Source organism: Lagopus leucura, unplaced genomic scaffold, assembly GCF_019238085.1.
Source record: "Lagopus leucura isolate 7727_CA_CO unplaced genomic scaffold, USGS_WTPT01 Super-Scaffold_73, whole genome shotgun sequence".
In the NCBI taxonomy this organism is placed as follows: Eukaryota; Metazoa; Chordata; class Aves; order Galliformes; family Phasianidae; genus Lagopus; species Lagopus leucura.
Window position 1 is genome coordinate 87,238,812 of NW_024962252.1, and position 19,227 is coordinate 87,258,038.

Sequence of the window (19,227 nt, forward strand, 5' to 3'; positions counted from 1 at the left end):
GGGTTGGCCCCACCTTCCCACCAGGTGCTCAATCACTAGTTCAGGCTGTGACTCAGCATTTTCACTACACCTCTTCACACAGACTGGTATATATTCCCTTGATTTTTTTTTTTTTTTTTTCCAGCAAAGTGATTTTTAATCTCTGCTGTAGCTGAGAGAGAAGGGATGAACACAGTCTTAAACATGGAATTCTTCACATTACCTTTTTCCTTCCCATCTCTCGTGAGTGCATACACGTAATCACCCACAAAGAATCTGGCTACCCTGGCACCAAAATGCTGAACAACAGCAGATTAATTCGGATTGCTAGCTCTCCCTTTCACGTGCACAATTTGAAACTGTGTTGGCATTGGTGGCTATTTTTCTTCCTAAGCCCAAATTAATTTTTTTTTCCTTATTGCTTTTATTATGGCTGTCTAGCATCAAGCAAGGCCTTTCCCTGCAAGCACAGTGAAGCTGAAATATCTGCAGTACCGGTTCAATTAATTTAAGACATGGATTATGTAGCAACAGCCCAACAGTTTTTCATAACCAGCCTCTTTTCTAATTCCCAAGAGCCTAGCTGTGTTTTCCAGAAGGTCTCATGTGTACCCTACACATGGCAAAGTGTTCAGGTAGGCTGCTGTGGCTCTCCCTTCACCCTGTTCTCCTCTCTTCCACTTTGCATCTGAGACATGGCCGTAAATGGTCCCAGCATGGTATCAACATGCTAGCAGCCTGGCCGTGAGTTGATGGTGACTGGGGCTGGGGATCAAAGCCACGTTCACCAGCACAGCCTGGCACAGAAGTGGTGCTGGTTTCTCTCACAGGTTTCCCCTTTGTGCCGCTGAGCCTCTTCAGTGGCTTCCTGGGATCTCCACTAAAAATACACTGCTTTAGAAGCATAATGAGCTCCCCAAGTCGAGTCTTTTACTGACTCCCTGCAAATCACTGAAAGGACAAACTGCTGTTTCGATTCATTAGCAAATGCTTTGTAGAAATCTGTATATTCGCAAGAGACCAATGCACTCATTTATGTCAGGCCCAGGAAGACTGGCACAGAGGAGCCTCTCCCCTTCCCTTCCAGCTCTGCAGGGTGGACAATGAAGATCAATTTTCCTCCTAAAAGCACAGCAAATTCTCCCCTGGCACAGTAAGGGCCAGACAGGGCTCTCTGGATGTTATTCAGCATTTTTCTTAAAACCTCAACTCTGGGAGCTCTGGGATTCAACAAGAAATTTAATTTTCACCTAAAACACAATGTGCAAAAAACCCCTGGAGGGTTTAGTTTTTAGCACTGCAGAGGAAAACATCACCAGAAAGGCTCAGGCAAATAAAATAAACCTCATGACATTGGCATAATTTGCAGATCTTGTACGATTTAAGCAACCAAATCACCACGGCAGCTGTTTGTTATAATATTGTAAATGTGACCCACAGAGAGCCGTGCAGGACCTACAAGAAAGTGGAGGCAAAGACCAGGCAAGAGAGAGGAATACTAGGAGATAAGAATGCAGGAAATAAAGCTCTAGGCTATTGCTTGGACTTTTCAAACTCACTGCCTTCGGACGCTTAATATTTGCTAATTAAAACAAGCACCACAGCTTTGACACCCTAAGCTGAGCTAAAGCTTTCCATAAGGGTTTGTGGTTGCTGGAGAAGAGGAATTTCAGAAAACTTCAGGTTGGTTCATCAGTTCTCTGCTGGATGGTACAGATTCATCCCAACTTTCCCTCATCATCTTTTTTACAACATTAACATCCAGAAGCAGCAATGGGATAGAAGTTACTGCTGCAGCCCACAAAGCTTGCTGGCTCAGTTACCTGGGGTGCAACAGCATGTGTTTGAACCCAAGGCAGATGCTTTGCAGGGAGAGCAAACTCTCTTCCTACCTTGGAGAGGGCAGGGTGAAGGATCAGAGGTTAGGGGTTATTTGCATTAGTAAGACAAAAGAACAAGGAAGGGAAGTAACTGTGTTAGGATCTGTGCTCAGATACTCATAGGAGCAAAGAAATCCCCCCACACAGTGCCAGAGCACTGGATTCCCATTACCCACTCTGGGAGAGGAAGGACACTACGCAGAAATAAGAAGCCAGTAGTCCAAGTGAATTTTCCAAGGTCTTCTAATTGCCAGGTGAAGTTTAATATGCACAGCCCTTAGTCCACCACCACCTTCAGATCAGTTCATTAGCACCTTTGGGAGTGTTCTCCAAGACCGCCAGTTCTCAGGGGGCTGAGATGCAGTGTTTTAATTGTATATAATTAAATACTGCTCCCTTATCTAGATCTCAAAGTTTGCTGCTGGGGCTTCAGTACCAACACTCTCTTTCCATCTAATTAGCTTCCTTAATCTGTGCAGCCTTGCTTCTTCCCCCACAGGGACAGGGCTTTCCTGCAGGGAAGCTTGGATTGTGTCTAATTATTAACAAAGGAGACAGACGGCAGGCGAGCACCATCCCCATCCCAGATACTATTGGGAGCAAAGAGCCCATATGGGGTAGCTACAGGGAAGCTCTGAAGGCTGTATGGATGGATTTGGTCTTTGCTCCATCTGTAGGTTGCTTTGCATATTACCCCACCAGCCATTTGCAGCAGGAGATCATGCAGGACGAAGGCCTCTTGACTGAAGTACAGCTTACACAACGAATGCTTTTGCCTGGCTAGCATGTAAAAACAGGAGAGGGAGAGTTCCCAAGGCCTCATGTGACCCAGTGCTGTCCTAAAAGAGACAAGACACCAAACACTTCCAGTATCAATAACAGCTTTCCTCTGTTATTGATAGAAATTGCCCACTCCTGAGCTACTCTGGGTGGATCTATACATACAAGGAAGGAAATTCCTTCCTGTCTGATTTGAACTTCCTCTGCTACTGCTTCAAGACCCTGAAGACACAGATTGCCCTTTACATAGCTCAAGGCTTAGATTTCTCCTAGGCCACTGTCTAAATTAAAAAGTTCTAGTTCTCTCAGTCTTTCTCCTAGGGTCACATTTCTCAGACCACCGGTCATTTTCTGTGCTCAGGACTCTCCTCAACTTTTTCTGGATTTTGTGAATATCTCCAGGATGACGTCAGCCTCATTCATTGCAGAAGCATGACATTGTGAGCTCAGATTTGGCTGCTGGCTCATGATGGCCTCAGTCACTCCCCTCCTGCTTGGATCTGTGCTTATGACTTTCTTGCACAAGCACTTGTCTTTAAAATGTCCTGCTTCCTCTCAGCCTATTTCTCAGCCCACCTCTCTAAATCTCTGTCCTAGCTACAGTACTGCTTCCAGTGTATCCACTCTATCTGCGTGTTTAACAGCAAACTTTTCCACTCCCAACAAGCTTCAGTTCAGGATAACACCTGCTGAACACATCTTCACCCTTGTCCACTGCCACATTTCTCTTTTCACACAGGTGTGACCCCATCACCCCAGTGGCCTGTTTAGCCAGCACCTCTTTACAGAGATGCTGAACTAGGTAATATTAAAAACACTTCTGAAGTTGAGTTATGTGACAAGCACTGTTTCTCTCGTACCCAAAAGTCTGGCATAAAAGGAAATTAGGTTGGCTTGATAAGATTTGTTCTTGACAAATCTGTGCTGGCTGTTACTCAACTCCTTGTTATCTTTGAAGTACTTACAAATAATGTGTTGATTTATTCTAGACTCTTTCAGGTATAGAAGCAGACCTAATCTGATTGAGCTGCCATTGAAGGCAGCGTTGGAGCTTGACTACAGATGGACTACAGGGGACTGCTAGGAGCTCTGAGAGACCCTCTGGCATTCCCCTAACAACACAAAGCTAAACATTAGTATCCACACTCACTCTGAGAACAGGTAGGTTAAATCATCTCCATCCTCCGCGTACAAGATTCCTGGAGGGGTTTCCTGACAGCCCCACAAGAACAGCTAAAGCATATTGAGGGAGGGATGTGCTTCTTGGTGGGAGCTGCCATTCAGCTCCACTCTCCTTCTCCCTCTGAGCTACTAAGGTGTGGGCAAGACACCTCCTTTCCTTCTAATTCTCATCCAGCTCCTGCCCAACCTGACTCCAACCCAATTGCTCACATGCAGCGCTGTTACATTCCTCCCTACTGAGCCGGCCCATTTTCTGTTTTTGTATGATTCTTTCCAAGTTCCAGGTCACTGGAGAGCTTGTGAGTCAGGTAAATCTCCTGTTACAGTTCCCTCCCTTTCCCCTGCAGTAGAATCATTTGTGCACAGGCCATTAATACTGACTTTGTTTATATTATTTTTAACCTGTGCAGAAGTGATATCTTATCCCCCTAGGTCCCATCACACATCCAGTCAGTAGGAGGAACATAAATTTCAAAAAACAGTCCTGAACTGGGAGTGCAGATGTACTGAACTAAGAAAAGGCAAAGCCCTGTGCATTCTCTGGTGCTAGGCAAACCCTGCTCCCCGCTCAAGCCAAAGCAGTACCTCTCCTCTCAGATCCAGTCACCTGTTCCCAAAAAAACCAGCCTGGGAAGGCTCAACAGGTGACGGACCACTTAGTGGATTAGTATATTTCTACTCCAAATTGTTTGCAAAGGCCCAATTTATAACTGTTTTATTCTCCTAGAGGCAAGCAACTTTATTCAGCAGAGATTGAAAAAGAGCTCCTAGGAATAAAGGAACTTCCTGGCAATAATGCCATAAAATGAAAACCACCTCCATGAAAAAAAAAAAAACCCACCGTCCCACAAAGTTAGTATCATATCCACTAGGCCTCAGAATAAAGGACCCTTCAACCCAGTTCCATATCTGTTCTCAGCAATCTGGGAGCATCTGCACTGGGAAGACTTCCTCTGGAAAGGGTTTTGCTCTGATCAGCTCCTTCTCTCGCCTCCTGGCGCCCAGTTCGTGGGGATCCAGTCTGTGCCCCAGTTCTTTGCCAGTGCTTTGTTGCTTGCTGCCAGGCACATTTTATTGTCACTGTGATTGTGTAGGAAGGCGTCCAGGCACTATGGAACTGGAACCATATAGGGACTGGACAGAAAAGGCACATGCTGGTCACCCTCTCATTTGCACAGCAGTGGGAATATTTGTTCTCTTATGCTAAGATATTTTTAAAACAGAGAATGCTGTTATTATTCGTTGTCACCCAGGATCCAGCATTGCCATTCTTGGAAATCAGCACAATGCCTCCTGTTTCAGCATCAGAAACGTTATTAGCAGACTTTTTGATATCTCCCCAGATGTTATCAGGTTAAATGGCATTTGGGACACGGACAAGGCTGGCACGATCTGCAACTGTGCCTGTGACCACAAAGCAGAGGACGTACCCCCACCAGTTCCAGTGCAGGCAGCCATGCACTCAGCCATTGCGTACTCTGTGAATGACTAACCTATATCAAAGCTTCTGGCCTGACAGTGCTGTAGGGATACAGGTGGTTAAGCCAGACCAGAGCATGGGTCTGCTTCTGACTCAGCCGCCTGTCTGCCAGGGCCAGCTTTTCCTCTCTGCTTGGCTTTGGATGACAGCAGATGTTTCTCTGCCCATCTGCTTGGATGCTGGCTGTAGTCAGCTGTCTGCTTTTTTGTTCTATTGGTCTCACACTAAGCCCACAAAACTACTAAATACGATCCACTGAGGTCAGGCCTAGGGGAAAACTGTCAGAGGGAAGGAAGCCTATTCCCAAGGAAGGGGAACAACTTGAACTCAAGGGTGCTGCATACATTTTTGGGTTGAATTTACCCAGGATAGGATCCCATGTGGACGGGAGGGAGAAGGGTGGGTACATGCTGCAGCTGGTGCTAGTGCCACTGCCAGCAGCGCTCAGGCCCATGGCAGGGAAGGAAAAGCACCTGCGAAGGGGGACAGGGCTTCTCCTGCCCACTGTTCTCATCTCCCCACCAAGAAACCAAGGAGCCATGTTGTGCTACAGGATGACTTTCCCATACCAACAGGCTTTGCTAGGATAGCTGCTTTAGTTTCTTAAAACAAGCCTAGATCCTGTGTTTTATAAATTACTACAATGCTTTTAATAGGTAGCCTTTTCATAAAGGAGCACAGTGGATGTGTACACAGGCCCTGATGAAGCTAATAACTGCCTCTCAATAGCTTTCAGAGAGTTATTACATATTTAAGATCCAAGCTCCCTTAATCAACCACAGAGATGCAGCTGGCAGCGGTAAATTGCCAACAACAGCTCATTACAAATAAGGAAACATTGTTTTTTCAAGGACAAAAACTGTGTCAGTCCTTCAGCAAGAGCTAACCACTCTTGTCTTCACCCCTCTTCCCCCCTGTCCCCTCAAGTGATGTGCTGGCACATCTAGCTTCATCCAATAACACAGCCTTGCTGCCTAATCTACTCCACAGGGGACATCATCAGATCAAGTTCCTAGATCTCATGCACATGCATCATGACTTATTTGGGCAAACAGCACGGACTGCATACTGCGCACACCCTCCCCAGGCAAGCCACGGGCAGGGCTTGTCCTACAACACCACAGTGACTTGCTGCAGGAGCACACCCACTGGCTTTCCTCTGAGGAGGACCAGATCAGCCCAAAAGACACATAGAGAAACTGTTATGACAAAGCACGTTGTAGGCTTGAGACCTGGGAATGCTTTTCTGAGCCAAAACATATATGCACAGTATCCACATCACCTCATGCCCAGCTTGCGTACACAGGCCAACAGCGAGCACAAATCAGGCCTAGTGAGGTGCACGTTCAGCCAGCTCTAAACGTGCCTCAACATCGGACATGCACTTTTAGTGGTCCTCCTGAGATGACTGAGAAAACAAAATCCAGCACCCAGCCCTATGCAACACAGGGTTTCTGCTGCAGGCAGCGCCATTCCTCAAGGCCCCACACTGCATTTCCTTCTCCACCCTCCCTGCGGCACACAGCACAGTTGCCACCCTCAGGGTATTTCTGCCCTCAGATCAGAAAGGCTTCCTGAATGGTAAAGCCATATGGACTCTCATTTTCAACTAGCGGTGAATTTCCTTTCTTTCATGCCAAATGCCTAGCCCCATAGTGCTTTCATTTTGCTCAGTGTTGGAAGACTCAGACTGTCTAAGCAGATCAATCCCCCTGAAGAAAATATTTCAAGCTTGCTTGGTTTCCTCCTCCTACATAGTGGTATCAATCTGTAAAGCACAAAGCTTTACAGAACTCCACACTACGTGGCCTTATTTTCCCTACTGTCTCCTAACATGGCATTCTGCTGTACAACTAAGACACGAGCACAGCAACTTAAAAGCATTCAGGAAAGGCTAAACGTGTCAACAGAAAGGAGAAAAAGAAGAGAGAGCTTATCCTATTACAGTTGCATCTTTCCCTGCTGAAGAAGGGACAATCATCTCAGGACCCAAAGCAAAGCTGCATTTCAGCCCTAGGGAACTTCTACTTCCCAAAACTCCTTTGGAAAGGGAAGTAAGCCCCTGAGACATACCACAGCCTTGCACTACCCGTATGCTCAGCTGTGCTCTGTGCCACCTTCAGTGGGCTGGATCCAGGATCCTAGGTGCTCATGCCAAGATCCCAGGATCTAGGTCCTGGTTGTTGTATTTGAGCTGTGTGTAAAGCCCACTGAGCCAGGTAGGACTGCTGCTGGCAAGGGGAAAATACGCTCCAAAAAGCCCAAACTGGACAGTAGAAGCCAGATGAATAAGTTTAATCTTTGGTCAGTTTCGCTGCCTCATGCTGTGCCTCCAGCCATGAACCCTGTACAAGCCAGAGTCTGTGAGGGGACGCACACCAACCAACCCAAACAAAGAGAGAAAGAGAGAAATAATGCTTTTGATGACAAAAAGTGGAAAGTGGAATGTTTGCTTGATTGACCTTCAGCCTCATTTACACCAAACTCTCTGCCACACTGGGTTGGTCCCTGCTCCTCAACTGCATTCTACCGTAAGGCTGGCAGTGCTGGAGGTTTCATTTCATCTCCTGAAGCTGTAAGTCACAGATGCAAAGCTGAGCTAGAGAAGGGTGAGCCAGGATTTTATTTTTTGCTATTTCTGTAGAAATACCTCACTCAACTTTTTCTGGAAAAGAAAAGGAGAACTTAAAAAAGCAGTACTACTTGGTTTTCCCCTCCTGCCACAATCTATATTTATTGACACTGGCATTTTTAAAGAGCCCTTGGGAGGGACATTCGCTCTGAGGATATTTTCCATACAAATCAGAGAGTTTAGCAGGTGTTTATGTCACTGTCCTAGATTTGTGCTTCCAGAGAAATACCAAAGCTGGCTTGGACAAGAAACTTTCAATGGGCCAAGAACTTCCCTCCCTAAGCCAGCAGCAGGCACCTTTTAGAAAAACAACGAAACCATACATTGTAAACAGCAAGATATATTAATAAAAGATTGTACATGCATTTATACAGCATAGCTGAAGTACGTGTAGAATTGTTTATAATTTAGTCTAACGTCTTCCTTACTTTTAACTGCAGAACAAACTTTTCTGCTCAGTACTCAGGGGGAGGCAGACATCTGGAGTACAGGTTGTAATAGTTCTCTAGTTGCAATGACAGCTCTAGAAAAGCTGCTATTTCTTGACTGTGAAAGAACATGTAGTTTTCTTGCAGCTCTGCAGTCACATCTGGAAGAGACGCACCTCCGGAAGTTTGAAGACAGCAAGGAGAAGAGATCCCATCAGCTGGGGAAAAGTTTGCTTCCTCCTCCAAGATAGGAGGCTAGATTCCTTTTGAACTATTTGGCATTCCATCAGGGGATAAAAATACACTGGCTAGATGAACCCCTGTCCTCTCTGACGGTTGTAATACCTGCATCAGATGGGTGTGCAGGAAAAGCCTGCAACTGCACATCTTACTAGTCCACGTTCTCATCAAGAAAGCTTTACTCATCAACAGAGATGCAAGACAAGGCCAGAGACACCTTGCTGAGGTGGCCCCAGAGGAAAGGGTTTCTCTTAAACTTTACATCATAGCCCCTTGTCCTAAATGTATGTCTCACACCAGAGGTCCCTGTGCAACATCACTGAGATGCTGGCTTTACTGAGATGTAGGTTGGACATCTATAGCTTTCCCACATAACTTGGGATGATCTGTTGAAATGCTCAGCAGAGGCACAGCTTCAGCATTTACACTGCAGTTTTGTATATTCTGAGAAAGGAGAAATCAACAGATTGCAAAATGGGAAATTCTGGTATCCACAAACAAATAACATGTTACGTAACTGGGCCTTTTGGGAGTTGGAGGGAGATCTCCAGGAGATCCAGGCTCTCCCAGCACTTCCTAATTTTAGTGGGACTTACCAGCAAGCCGGTCCTCTAATTTAAATACAGTTTTCCACACTGTTTTCTTTCACCTTCTCACCTTCCTGCATTTGCTCTACCCTCTTTGTTAGTGTCCCAGAGAAACATATCTTGCTCAGTTTTATTGAACTGATCGATACACCCTGGATTGGCAGAGCTGAAGAAGCACTGAAGACATTTAGAATGGGCAGCAAAGCAATTTCTTGGCCAGCCAAGCATGGGAAATATTAAAGTTTTAGAACTTCGACTTTACTGAGTCAAGTACTACGGAATGGCAGCACTCTACATAGCTGTGATTTAGCTGAAACACCGCACTAACACCCAGTGATGTAGTAAACAGGCTTTATCCCTGTAACCCGCATACTGTGCTAGCACATCTTGGATTCTTGTCAAGGCAAGGGGAGAATACCTATAAGCAGCAGCTCAGCTTCAGGACCAGATTTGCCTTTGTGCTGCAGAGCTCTCCTTATAACTTGCACCCAGGGAGCTTGTGGGAGCTCTTCTGCAAGTCAGATCATACCATCCAACACCTGAACATGGACTGTAGTAGTTATGCTTCAGAAAAACGCCTACTGCCTGCCAAGCACATGGGCAGATGGCAATTTGTAAAATCGGTGCCATCAACTTCCCGAAATATAAGATACATGCATGTCTTCTCCAACCTGAATGAAATAAACCCCAAGCTCTCATCTGCTCTGGGCTGCCAATCCTAAAGTGCACACCGGTGCTTCCCATGTACTGTCCCTACAATATCAGCAGAAAACGGTTTAAAGAGATATAACGGCAATACCTTGGCATTTGCGCAGAAAGAAAACACACTCCATTTTTTAAGAAAGCTGTTTTTCCCATTTGTTTCATGGTGTGTACATATAGATGACTGGTTAGAAAAGGAAGGAGAAGGCTTGCAGTGACAAAGACACAGCAGTTCTTCCTGAGAGGTCAGGGAACAGCAATGGCAGAATGTGGCCAGCCCATTTCCAGACTACTACCTGCTCACTGGGCTCTCAGCAAAAACCAGCAGTGAGGAATGGGTGGAAAGTCCACCAGCAGCTGTCCCACTGCCTGGCCCCATGTCACGAGCTGAGCACTGACAGCAGGCATGGATACAGGTGATGCCATATCTCTTCAATAAGGGATGGCACAGAGATCCCAGCCAGAGCACTGACTCCAAGACAAAAGGGAAGTGAAATCAAACGTCAAGGTCTTCCTGCTGGCAGTCACATTTTGCTGGTAGTGATTTGGTTAAAAACTAAAGAGCCTTTGGTGGATATCCTTATAGACTAGTTCATTGCATCTCTGCAGATACCTCCCTATGTCTCCTACAAGGAAAAAAATCAAATCCAGTAACTAGATTCCTGTCTACTATGACTATTGCTCAGGAGCCTGGACCAGGAGCAATAGTGTACTGTGTGCTCCTGACCGTAGCAGGAACAACATACACATTTTGGCCTCCAGAATGCTGGAGCTGTTAAGTCTTTGCTTAGCTATTTCTGAGAAGTTGAAACACCATCTGGTTACTAATACCCTGCCTAAAACTTATGAATCACCTTTTTATTTCTTGTTGTTCCTAGGAGTTTTACGATTCTTCTGTTTGTGTCATTCTCCCTATTCACATGGAGCAAGTATGAATAATGGACAGAACGCACAGCCTACTCTCCACAATCACCTTGGGTCAGCCCCAGCTCCCAAAAGACCATCTGTGCAAGATGCAGTATCCAAGCCACTGTTTAGGTCTCTCTTGACACAGCAGTGCCCTTTATCTAGGACTGCTCTGAGTCCTATGCAGTGGTTCTGTGCTACCATGTCTACTGTTGGCAGGGTCTGTTCTACAGGTACAGACTTCAATGTAGGAGGAATCTGATGCTGGGGCAACACAACTCCAAGCTCTTGCTCTCCCAGAGGCACAGCTGGGCAAGATGATGTCTTTCAAATATACCAAAGGACAAATGTTTTCAGCTGTGATTTACTGAGTTAACAGACATTCTCAGCATAACACGATAAACAAGGCAGAGCACAGTTTTTCCACTGGCCACCTAGCAATACTTCATCAGTAGATATTCATCTTTTAATAATTTGCAAACAGCCATATATGGCTCCACTTGCATCCTAACCATGAAGCTTCTCTTCATGACAATACTTTTTCAGGAAATGCATTAGACAAGTCACCCAAGCCCACAGTCCTTAAAAAGGGAGGAAGAAGAAGTGACCTTCTCCAAATTCAGCAGCACTGAAGGGAGGAGTATCAGTGGCACAGGCCCAGAGGAACTCAGGCAAGTGGATGCAGTTACCACAATTCACACTCTTGATTTAGACAGGTAACTTCATGGAACTGGGGGGTAACAGCCAGCTTGGTGTTCTCTCCTCCACTATAGAGCCAAAGCTATAGAGAACTGCTTGGCTCCTGGATAGAAGGTGGAAGGCTGGCCTTACACACACCAGTTCCACTCTGTTCCTGGGAGGATGGAGCGCCTCTGAGTAGGCACAACTCTCTGACCTGCTAGCAAAGCAGGACCATAGCATTTCAGGCTCCCAGAAGCACACAAGAGCATTCAAAGCTTGCTATAACATACTGGCACCTGCACAATGCCAGTGCAGCTCTGGTAGCCATGTGCATTTAATTTCAGGAGAATGACAGACTATAAGTTACAAATAAAACCTCCACTTACACTATCTCATCATTCTGGAACTCCAGCTCCCCACAGGTGTCTTCGAAGTCTTCTCCTCCACCTTTGGCTGAGCCTTCAATGGTTTTATAGGGCACAATAACATTTCCTCGTGCGCCAGAGGTTCGCAACACTTTCACTTCCATGGTCCCCACACTCTCACTGACATGTGTTACTGGTTCCTCAAAGGTGAATATGCCAGCATGATCATCGTCAAAGATGGTGACAGTGGCAGTAGATGGTGAGCCCAGGCAGGCAAGCGTGGAGACACGACTGGCCTCAAGAATACCCTCATCTGCCTCAGTGCTCACGCGGACGTTGCTGAGATGGACCAGAAAATTCTCATCCTCCTCAAATATGTCATCATCGATTATGCCAACACGGATTTCCTTCTGGGTCTCTCCAGGCTTGAAGACCACTGTCCCTTCAGTAAATTCATAGTCAGAGCCCGCGTTGGCCGTCCCATCCTCTGTCCGGAAGTCAACATAGACTGTGTTGGTCAAATCGCCACCCCGACGAATGATGGTCAGGGCAACGGTACCACAGTTCTCCAGACACTGGTAGGTACCCTGTTCAAAGTATAGCTTGCTGATGGGATCAGTTTCTGCCACCTCACTGTTGACCTCATGCATGCTGACAGCTTTGCGGGCCTGGTCTGCAGCGTGTCTCTTCAGGATGTTGCCAGCTCCTGTCATAAGTCGAGTGGCCTGGATGCGATAGAAAGCCCTGCTCTTCTGCTGCTGACTTAGGACCTGGTAGTTGGCCAACTCTATAAGCTGCTCAATTTCCTTGTCAGGGTGCTTTTGTTTCAGTTCTTTCAGAATCCGAGCCATTTCCCTCCTGGCTTCCTCATCATCCTGGTCTTTTTCATCTACCTCCAACACCAGTGTCCCATCTAAAAAGTTCTCCACGTGAGAATTAGCAACCTTTCCGTCCATCTCAATATCAGCTTTGGAGGAGGGTCGGTCACCCTCATGCTCAATGATCATGCCTCTCTGTTTGCCAGCTCGGTATTTCTTGTAGACGTACTTGTAAAATAAAAGCCTCCTGTCAGCTATCCAGGCAAACACTACGCAGATTGGGAAGAAGAAGAAAGTGAGCAAGCCTTCCCAAACCTCTACAATCCCAGGAGAAGACACCGATAAAATAATGTAAAGCCAAGTGTAGGCAAAGATGCTCCAGGCTGCTGTAACAAAAAACACTCGCAAGTGCTTGATCTTCCTTATTTCTCCATCAGGAACAACATAAACACAGATTGCAATGATGACAAACATATTAAATGCAGCACTCCCCACAATTGTGCTTGGTCCCAAGTCCCCCGCTGTGAAGCCATGGCCACACACTTCAATGACAGACAGAAGGATCTCAGGAGCAGATGAGCCCAAGGCCATCAGTGTGAGGTTGGAAACAGTCTCATTCCAGATCCTCACTGTGGTTTTGCTGGTCTCACCATTGGGCTTCTTGATGGTTATTTCCCGTTCTTGGGATGTGATGACTTCAATGGAGGACATGAAGCGGTCAGCTATGATGGATACTCCCAGGAACATGTACACCATTGCTACAAAATACACTGTTGCTCGAGCTATTTTGTCACCAAATGAGGGATCTTGGGGTTCCCATATTGGTAAGATCACACCCTTTTTGCAGATGTACGAGCCTGTGCACACCTCAGATTTGTTTGCAGGCACTTCACTGGGACTTTCTGCGTGTATGCTGTCTGCATGGAAGAGCAGCACCACCACAATGCTCAGGAGTTGGAAGTTCACCAGGAAGGTGGGTGGGTGAGTTGTTTGCGACATGGCCGCTTCCACTCAGCAGTTCCCACACGTTCGCAACCTGCAGAGAAAAAAGGAAGGACACACTGAGGCTGGCAGGAGACAACAGATCTTCCTCTCCATCCAATTTTTTTCCATCTTTCCCAAATGTATGATCAAATTACCCTGTTGCTCAAGAAGACCCATTTAACGAGCCCTAATAGTGTTATGATCACTGCAGTTTTCCATGTACAAATCATCTTCAGATCAGCTATCTGAACAAGGACTTAATCAGATGCTACCAGTGGGCTAGCACCTACTTCCTTCAGCTATACTGCTGTTTAATGCCTCTTTCTCTCTCTTTGCTGGAAGCCTATTTCTTCTACTATATTTTCTTGGTTTCCATCTAATTAGAATCCATCATTCAACTTAACAGCTAGCAGAAGTATTTCGTATTTCAAAGTTACAGAGCATTTACGCACTGGACGTCAGGGTGAGAGTAGAAGATGACAGGGAGATCTACTACCCTCCAATCATCTTTTCAAATATCTTTATAAAGCACATGTTTTACAGTCTTTTCTTGCTCACAGACCTCCCAAGCATCTACTCCATATCCGTACAAAGCAAGCTCAAGCCTTGTCAAAATCTTGTTCTTAACTGTATTTTGGTCATAAGGCACACCAGAAGGGCAGTCCTTAATTAATGATTTTGGAGCCATTTCTTCCACAGTGCATCACTTTGCACCTTCCTGAAACTGGAAAGAGCCCCATATGCATCCAAGCATGGTTATCTTGGCATGCTTCAAGAGGAAACCTGTCCTTACACTCTTTTCCCACTAGGTCAGCTTTGCTGGCTTTCCCTGCAAGGGCCTTTCTCACTCCATTTACAACATCAGTCACTAAGCATGACAGCAGTATTTGCCCTTGTCCTGCCTCAGGGTTTTCCAGCAGTGTCAGGGAGCTGTTAAAGAGGTTTGCAGTTAGTTAACAGTGCATAAAGCTACGGACCAGATGTCTTTAAGTACACAGAGATCCTTAGTGCAAATACCCGAGCATGCTCAGTGTTAAATTCTCAATTTTACTAGGCAATAGAAGTTATTAAAGCTATATTTTCTTCTCAAGGAGAGCCTTTGCCATACTATATTTCTCCATTCCAAGTTAACTTAATCACACAGTACTTAAAAACATTTCTATGAAGAGAAGAAAATGAGCATGTCAATACCTTTACTTTGCTGTAGCCTACAAAAGGCTGAATTGGTTTTGCTCATAAAAAGAAAACAACACCCCAGAAACAAAAATGAAAAAAGCAAAGCTGTGGAAGACTTCATTTTTTTAAGAGAAGGATGGTATTTCCAGACCTGTTCATACAGAGACAATGACATAAGCAGGAGGTCAAACCAGCATCACTGCCATGCCTGGCAGGTCTTGCCCCCCACATGCCATCTGCCTGGTCTCCGGTAAACACAGAGGGGGTCCAACAGATCACAGGGTCACAGAGTCATCTAGATTGGAAAAGACATTCAAGACCATCAAGTCCAACCATCAAACTGACCATCACTAAGCCATGTCGCTTAGCACCAGATGTACAGCTGCATGCAGTTGGAGCTATAGATGAGTTAAAGGCTGCATCTCAGTTGCCACCTGTGCCTAGGTATGACCTGAGTGAGGTGGCAAAGCCACTCCTCTTCCTTCTTGAGGAGGGCTGTTCCTCAGCACAGCCGGGAGCTAGGCTGCTCTACACCCAGCACTGCTGATTGCATTCCAAGGAAATGCATTTATCCTCCTCAACAGGGACACACCAACACCTACTTAAGGAAGAGTGCCTGATCATCACCACTCATCTCCTTATAATGCCAAAATCATCCCTGCTCATCAGGGCAGGGGCATTTTATGCAGGGACAGGCTGTGTGCAAATGAAGAACTATCTGGAGGAGTGAGTACCATCTTGCACCCACGCTACAGAATCTACTCCTCAAAGAGATGTCGTAACGAGGGATGAATTTCCTCTGCTCGGTTTGCTTTTATTGAAGGATGCTGTAGTAGATAATTGATATGGAAGAACAATACAGAAAATATATGAAAACAGTTTTATGTAAATGACATCTCTTCACTGGGAATTGTTGGTCTGTGCCACAATCCACTCCTTCAGTTTTCTAATTAAGTAAAGAAAAGGATACACTGAACAGGAAGTGAGCAATTCACAGAGTTAGGTGCTAAGAACAGATAAGATGAACAAGATGCTATGAAAAGCTCTTATTGCTGGAGTCAGAAGTCTCTAATCCCTGTGCATGTTCTGCTTCTCAGAATGCAGGCACGAGTCAACTACAGATCTGAAGTAAAAAGCTGAAAATGTGATGTTTGTAAAGAAGAGTACCTTGCTGCATGCCATTTGGTCGATAGCTATGTTGAAGCAGAAATGCTTTCACGGTCATTGAAGTTTAGCCAAAGCATGACCCAACATCTGTAATCCTGACTGTGTTTCATGCTGCTTTAAAGCACGTCTTGGAGACATTTGATACAGGGAAACACAGGCTGACTTAGAATCTAATCTGTTTATCCCAGATATCTCCTAAGTGCTTCTTTATTGTTAGTATTATTTTAAAATATGTATGCTTAAGAAAAAAATAGTCTGGGCATAAAGTATTACTTATCTTTGTGGTTCTTCACCATCTCTTTCTAAAGGGCAGTAGTTTCCGCAGAAAATTCAAAACATCCACCTGCCCTTGTTTAGTTAATTTTCTCCCTGTGGCAAGTTATATCTCGTACATGTACAATTATTCAGAGCAACCAGGCATTGTGAAATCCCTTTGGCAAGAGGAGAAAACAGATGGTTCTAGAGAAAATATTATGCTTTGGGTCACTGATTCAGGTCATAAAGAATAGGAGAGTCCCATCACACTTTAGACCAACTCTGCTGTCTTAAAAGGATTTGAGCACTGGAATTCTCAGCCAGAAAAAAAAACAAAAAACAAAAAACCACCCACTAAATCAGATTAATAAGTCACTTGAACCTTATTTGCCATCTTCTTCTCTTTCAAATATTCTACTACATTTTTTTTCTTTTAATCAAGTCCCATATTTTGTTAAACGGGAGGAACAAAAGCCTAGAGGCTTGCATCTGAACAATCCATCTTTCTGGCCTTCCCATGCAGCTCTCCATGTACAAACAATGCTTTTCCTTAGACTGCCGAAGACAAGAGATGTGGGACTTTTCTGGAGGGCTCAGACGGGTGGAGAAGTGCTGGACCTCAATAAGGAAAAATATGCCAGCCTTGGCAATGTGCAAGTGGCTTTCTTTGAGTGACCATAGCGTCCCCCAACTTTGCACTGGACACTCCAACATTCTGTGGTGCAGTCATCAAGAAAGATTCACAACCCACCTCCTCTTCTCCCCCGGTCCTCCTGGAACCAATTCACAATCAATGTTATTAACACCAGACTCAGAAATTATGGAGGGTTAGAAACTGCTTGGCCACAACATGCTGGTTATGCGTATACAACTGGAGTCTGACACGCAAAATCTCTTAGAGAAGCAGCTGCTATAAAATTAGCAGTGTTTCTTTATTTGCTCAATCCAAAATAAACAGCTCAGTCCCTGGAGACCCTCTTGCTCCGCATTTGCACGGGGTCTCGGCCCATGGTCAGCACTCTGCTGCAGAGGCAGCGGTAGGAATATTCCCAGACAAATCATTCATATTATTCTGTATCAAGAAGCAAGGCTGCCGGAATGCCAGCTCTCCCTTCAAAGCCGACTTTGCTAGCTTTTCATTAAGGTGTCTCAATTGCATTTCCCAGCCAGGCCATCAACAAGAAAAGCAAACGCATGAGCTGGCTGTATGTGTGTGGTGACGAGCCACAAGCCACCACCCTGGATCGGCACAACCCTGCCAATAAGCATTGCCCTTACACCACAAAGCAGACCCAGAGCTTATTTTCTTGTTGGATCTGGTGCCTGGGGTCTTTCAAGCAGAGCTGGAGCTAACTGGGAGCCAGCCCCCAGCTCGGCTCCCCAAAAGCTCCCAAAGCACTAACAGCAGCTTTCACATAGTCAGAGGGGAAAGCCTGCAGGAATGTGTGATCCCTTCGAGGCAAGCTCAGCTTCCATCCAGACCCCAGCCAAGGGACATTTGTCCAGCTTTTATTCCTGCCTTCAGGGTTGTAAAACCCCAGGAGAGCAGCTTCTGCACAGAGCGAGGCTATGAGGGTTGCAGAGATATTTGCCTTTCGAATGGAAAAGGGAGCTTGAGTTTTTCCCCCAGACCTGGGCTTTACAGATTAGTAAACTAGGAACTCATGTTCCTAGTTTGTGCTTCAGCCTGCAGCTCAGGAGAAACCAGCTTTTGGGACCCTCCTTCGATCATTCCCTGGCAGGAATACTCCTTCAGGTTGGCTGCTTGCTGCATGCAAAGCCAGCCTGAAAGCTGCTCTGAGCTTCAGCAATGCACAGCTTTTCCTTTGCAGCAGCCTCTCCAAAGTGCCATTCCCGTCTGGGCACTTCGCCCTCACCATGTCTACTTTTAGACCCTGTACCTTTGTGTGATGAGGTTCGCAACCAACTGCAACAGGCAGCATTGCTACTGAGAGCACTGAAATAATACTGCTAGCTTGGATGCCTTTGGTATAGGGTTTGGGCAAGAAAGGTTGGGTTCACGAGGAAGGAGTGGCCGCACAAAAAGACTTTCCATGGGAAATATTTTTCGAGCATTCGACAACAAACATTCTGCAACACATAGCAGCTGTAACCCAGTGGCATTCACATCATTACTGCCAGCACCACAGACAGGTACCCGGCTGTGCCTGCCCCACTGTACCATCAGCATGATGGTGAATTTGGTGCCAGCTTGTACAGCATTCCTATGGCTGTGCCACCAGTGCAAGATGGGAGCAGCACTGTTTGAAACCTGTCTTCTTCAAATCCTCACACCCTTCTCCCAGGTTGTCTTGCAGGCAAGCAGCACCCAATAGTCAAATGCAAGCCATTTCCCTTTGGGAAAGCTCTGCACACCTCATCTCCATGGCATCTATCTTGTCTCTCCACCTCCAGAGGACTAACAGCCTCCTCCACCCCCCCTCTGACCCTTCCTGGCCATGCTGCATCCTGCACACCTGCACCTTGTTGAAAGCAGCACTGTGATTTACAGCAGAGCGGCTTGAGCAGATCCTGCACTGGGAAAAGATGTGATAACTGTAGGAAAAACACCAACAAATTGGTTGTCTGAGCTCTGAGAATCAATCAGGAAATCAGCAAGGAGCCTACCTCCAGCTTCCTGAAGCTGAGGGACACAAAAGGGATGCAACAGGCTTGATCTGGACACTGCCCTATGGCACAGCTCCTGCAAGCTGTGATTTGTACCCATCCAAGCAGGAGAAGGAGCTGAATACCATGCTGGCCAGACATCTGAACCCGTGGAGGAAAGCTGCTGTGTCCAAATGCGCTGCAGAGTGCAATGTCACTTTAAACGCAGCTTGGAAAGCCCTTGGCTCGCAGCCCTGCTCCTTCTTCTTTCTCCCAGCTCTGCCATGCTGAAGCTGTTGGCATTCCCTGCCCATGACCCTCCAGATCTCCACATCAGGAAAATGATTTCCAGGCTGTCAGCATCCTGATTGCATCAGT

General features: G+C 46.0%; 1 protein-coding gene across 6 annotated transcripts in view; it reads right to left on the reverse strand.

Moving 5' to 3' along the window:
- Positions 1-19,227, reverse strand: part of SLC8A1 (solute carrier family 8 member A1) — a 94,439-nt gene that overhangs the window by 56,882 nt on the left and 18,330 nt on the right. For all 6 annotated transcript variants that reach the window (XM_042882069.1, XM_042882060.1, XM_042882044.1 and 3 more), the window contains exon 2: positions 11,864-13,696. In XM_042882069.1, coding sequence (XP_042738003.1) covers positions 11,864-13,659 — 1,796 coding nt within the window. In that variant the 5' untranslated portion in view covers positions 13,660-13,696. The remainder of the gene's footprint in view (positions 1-11,863; positions 13,697-19,227) is intronic.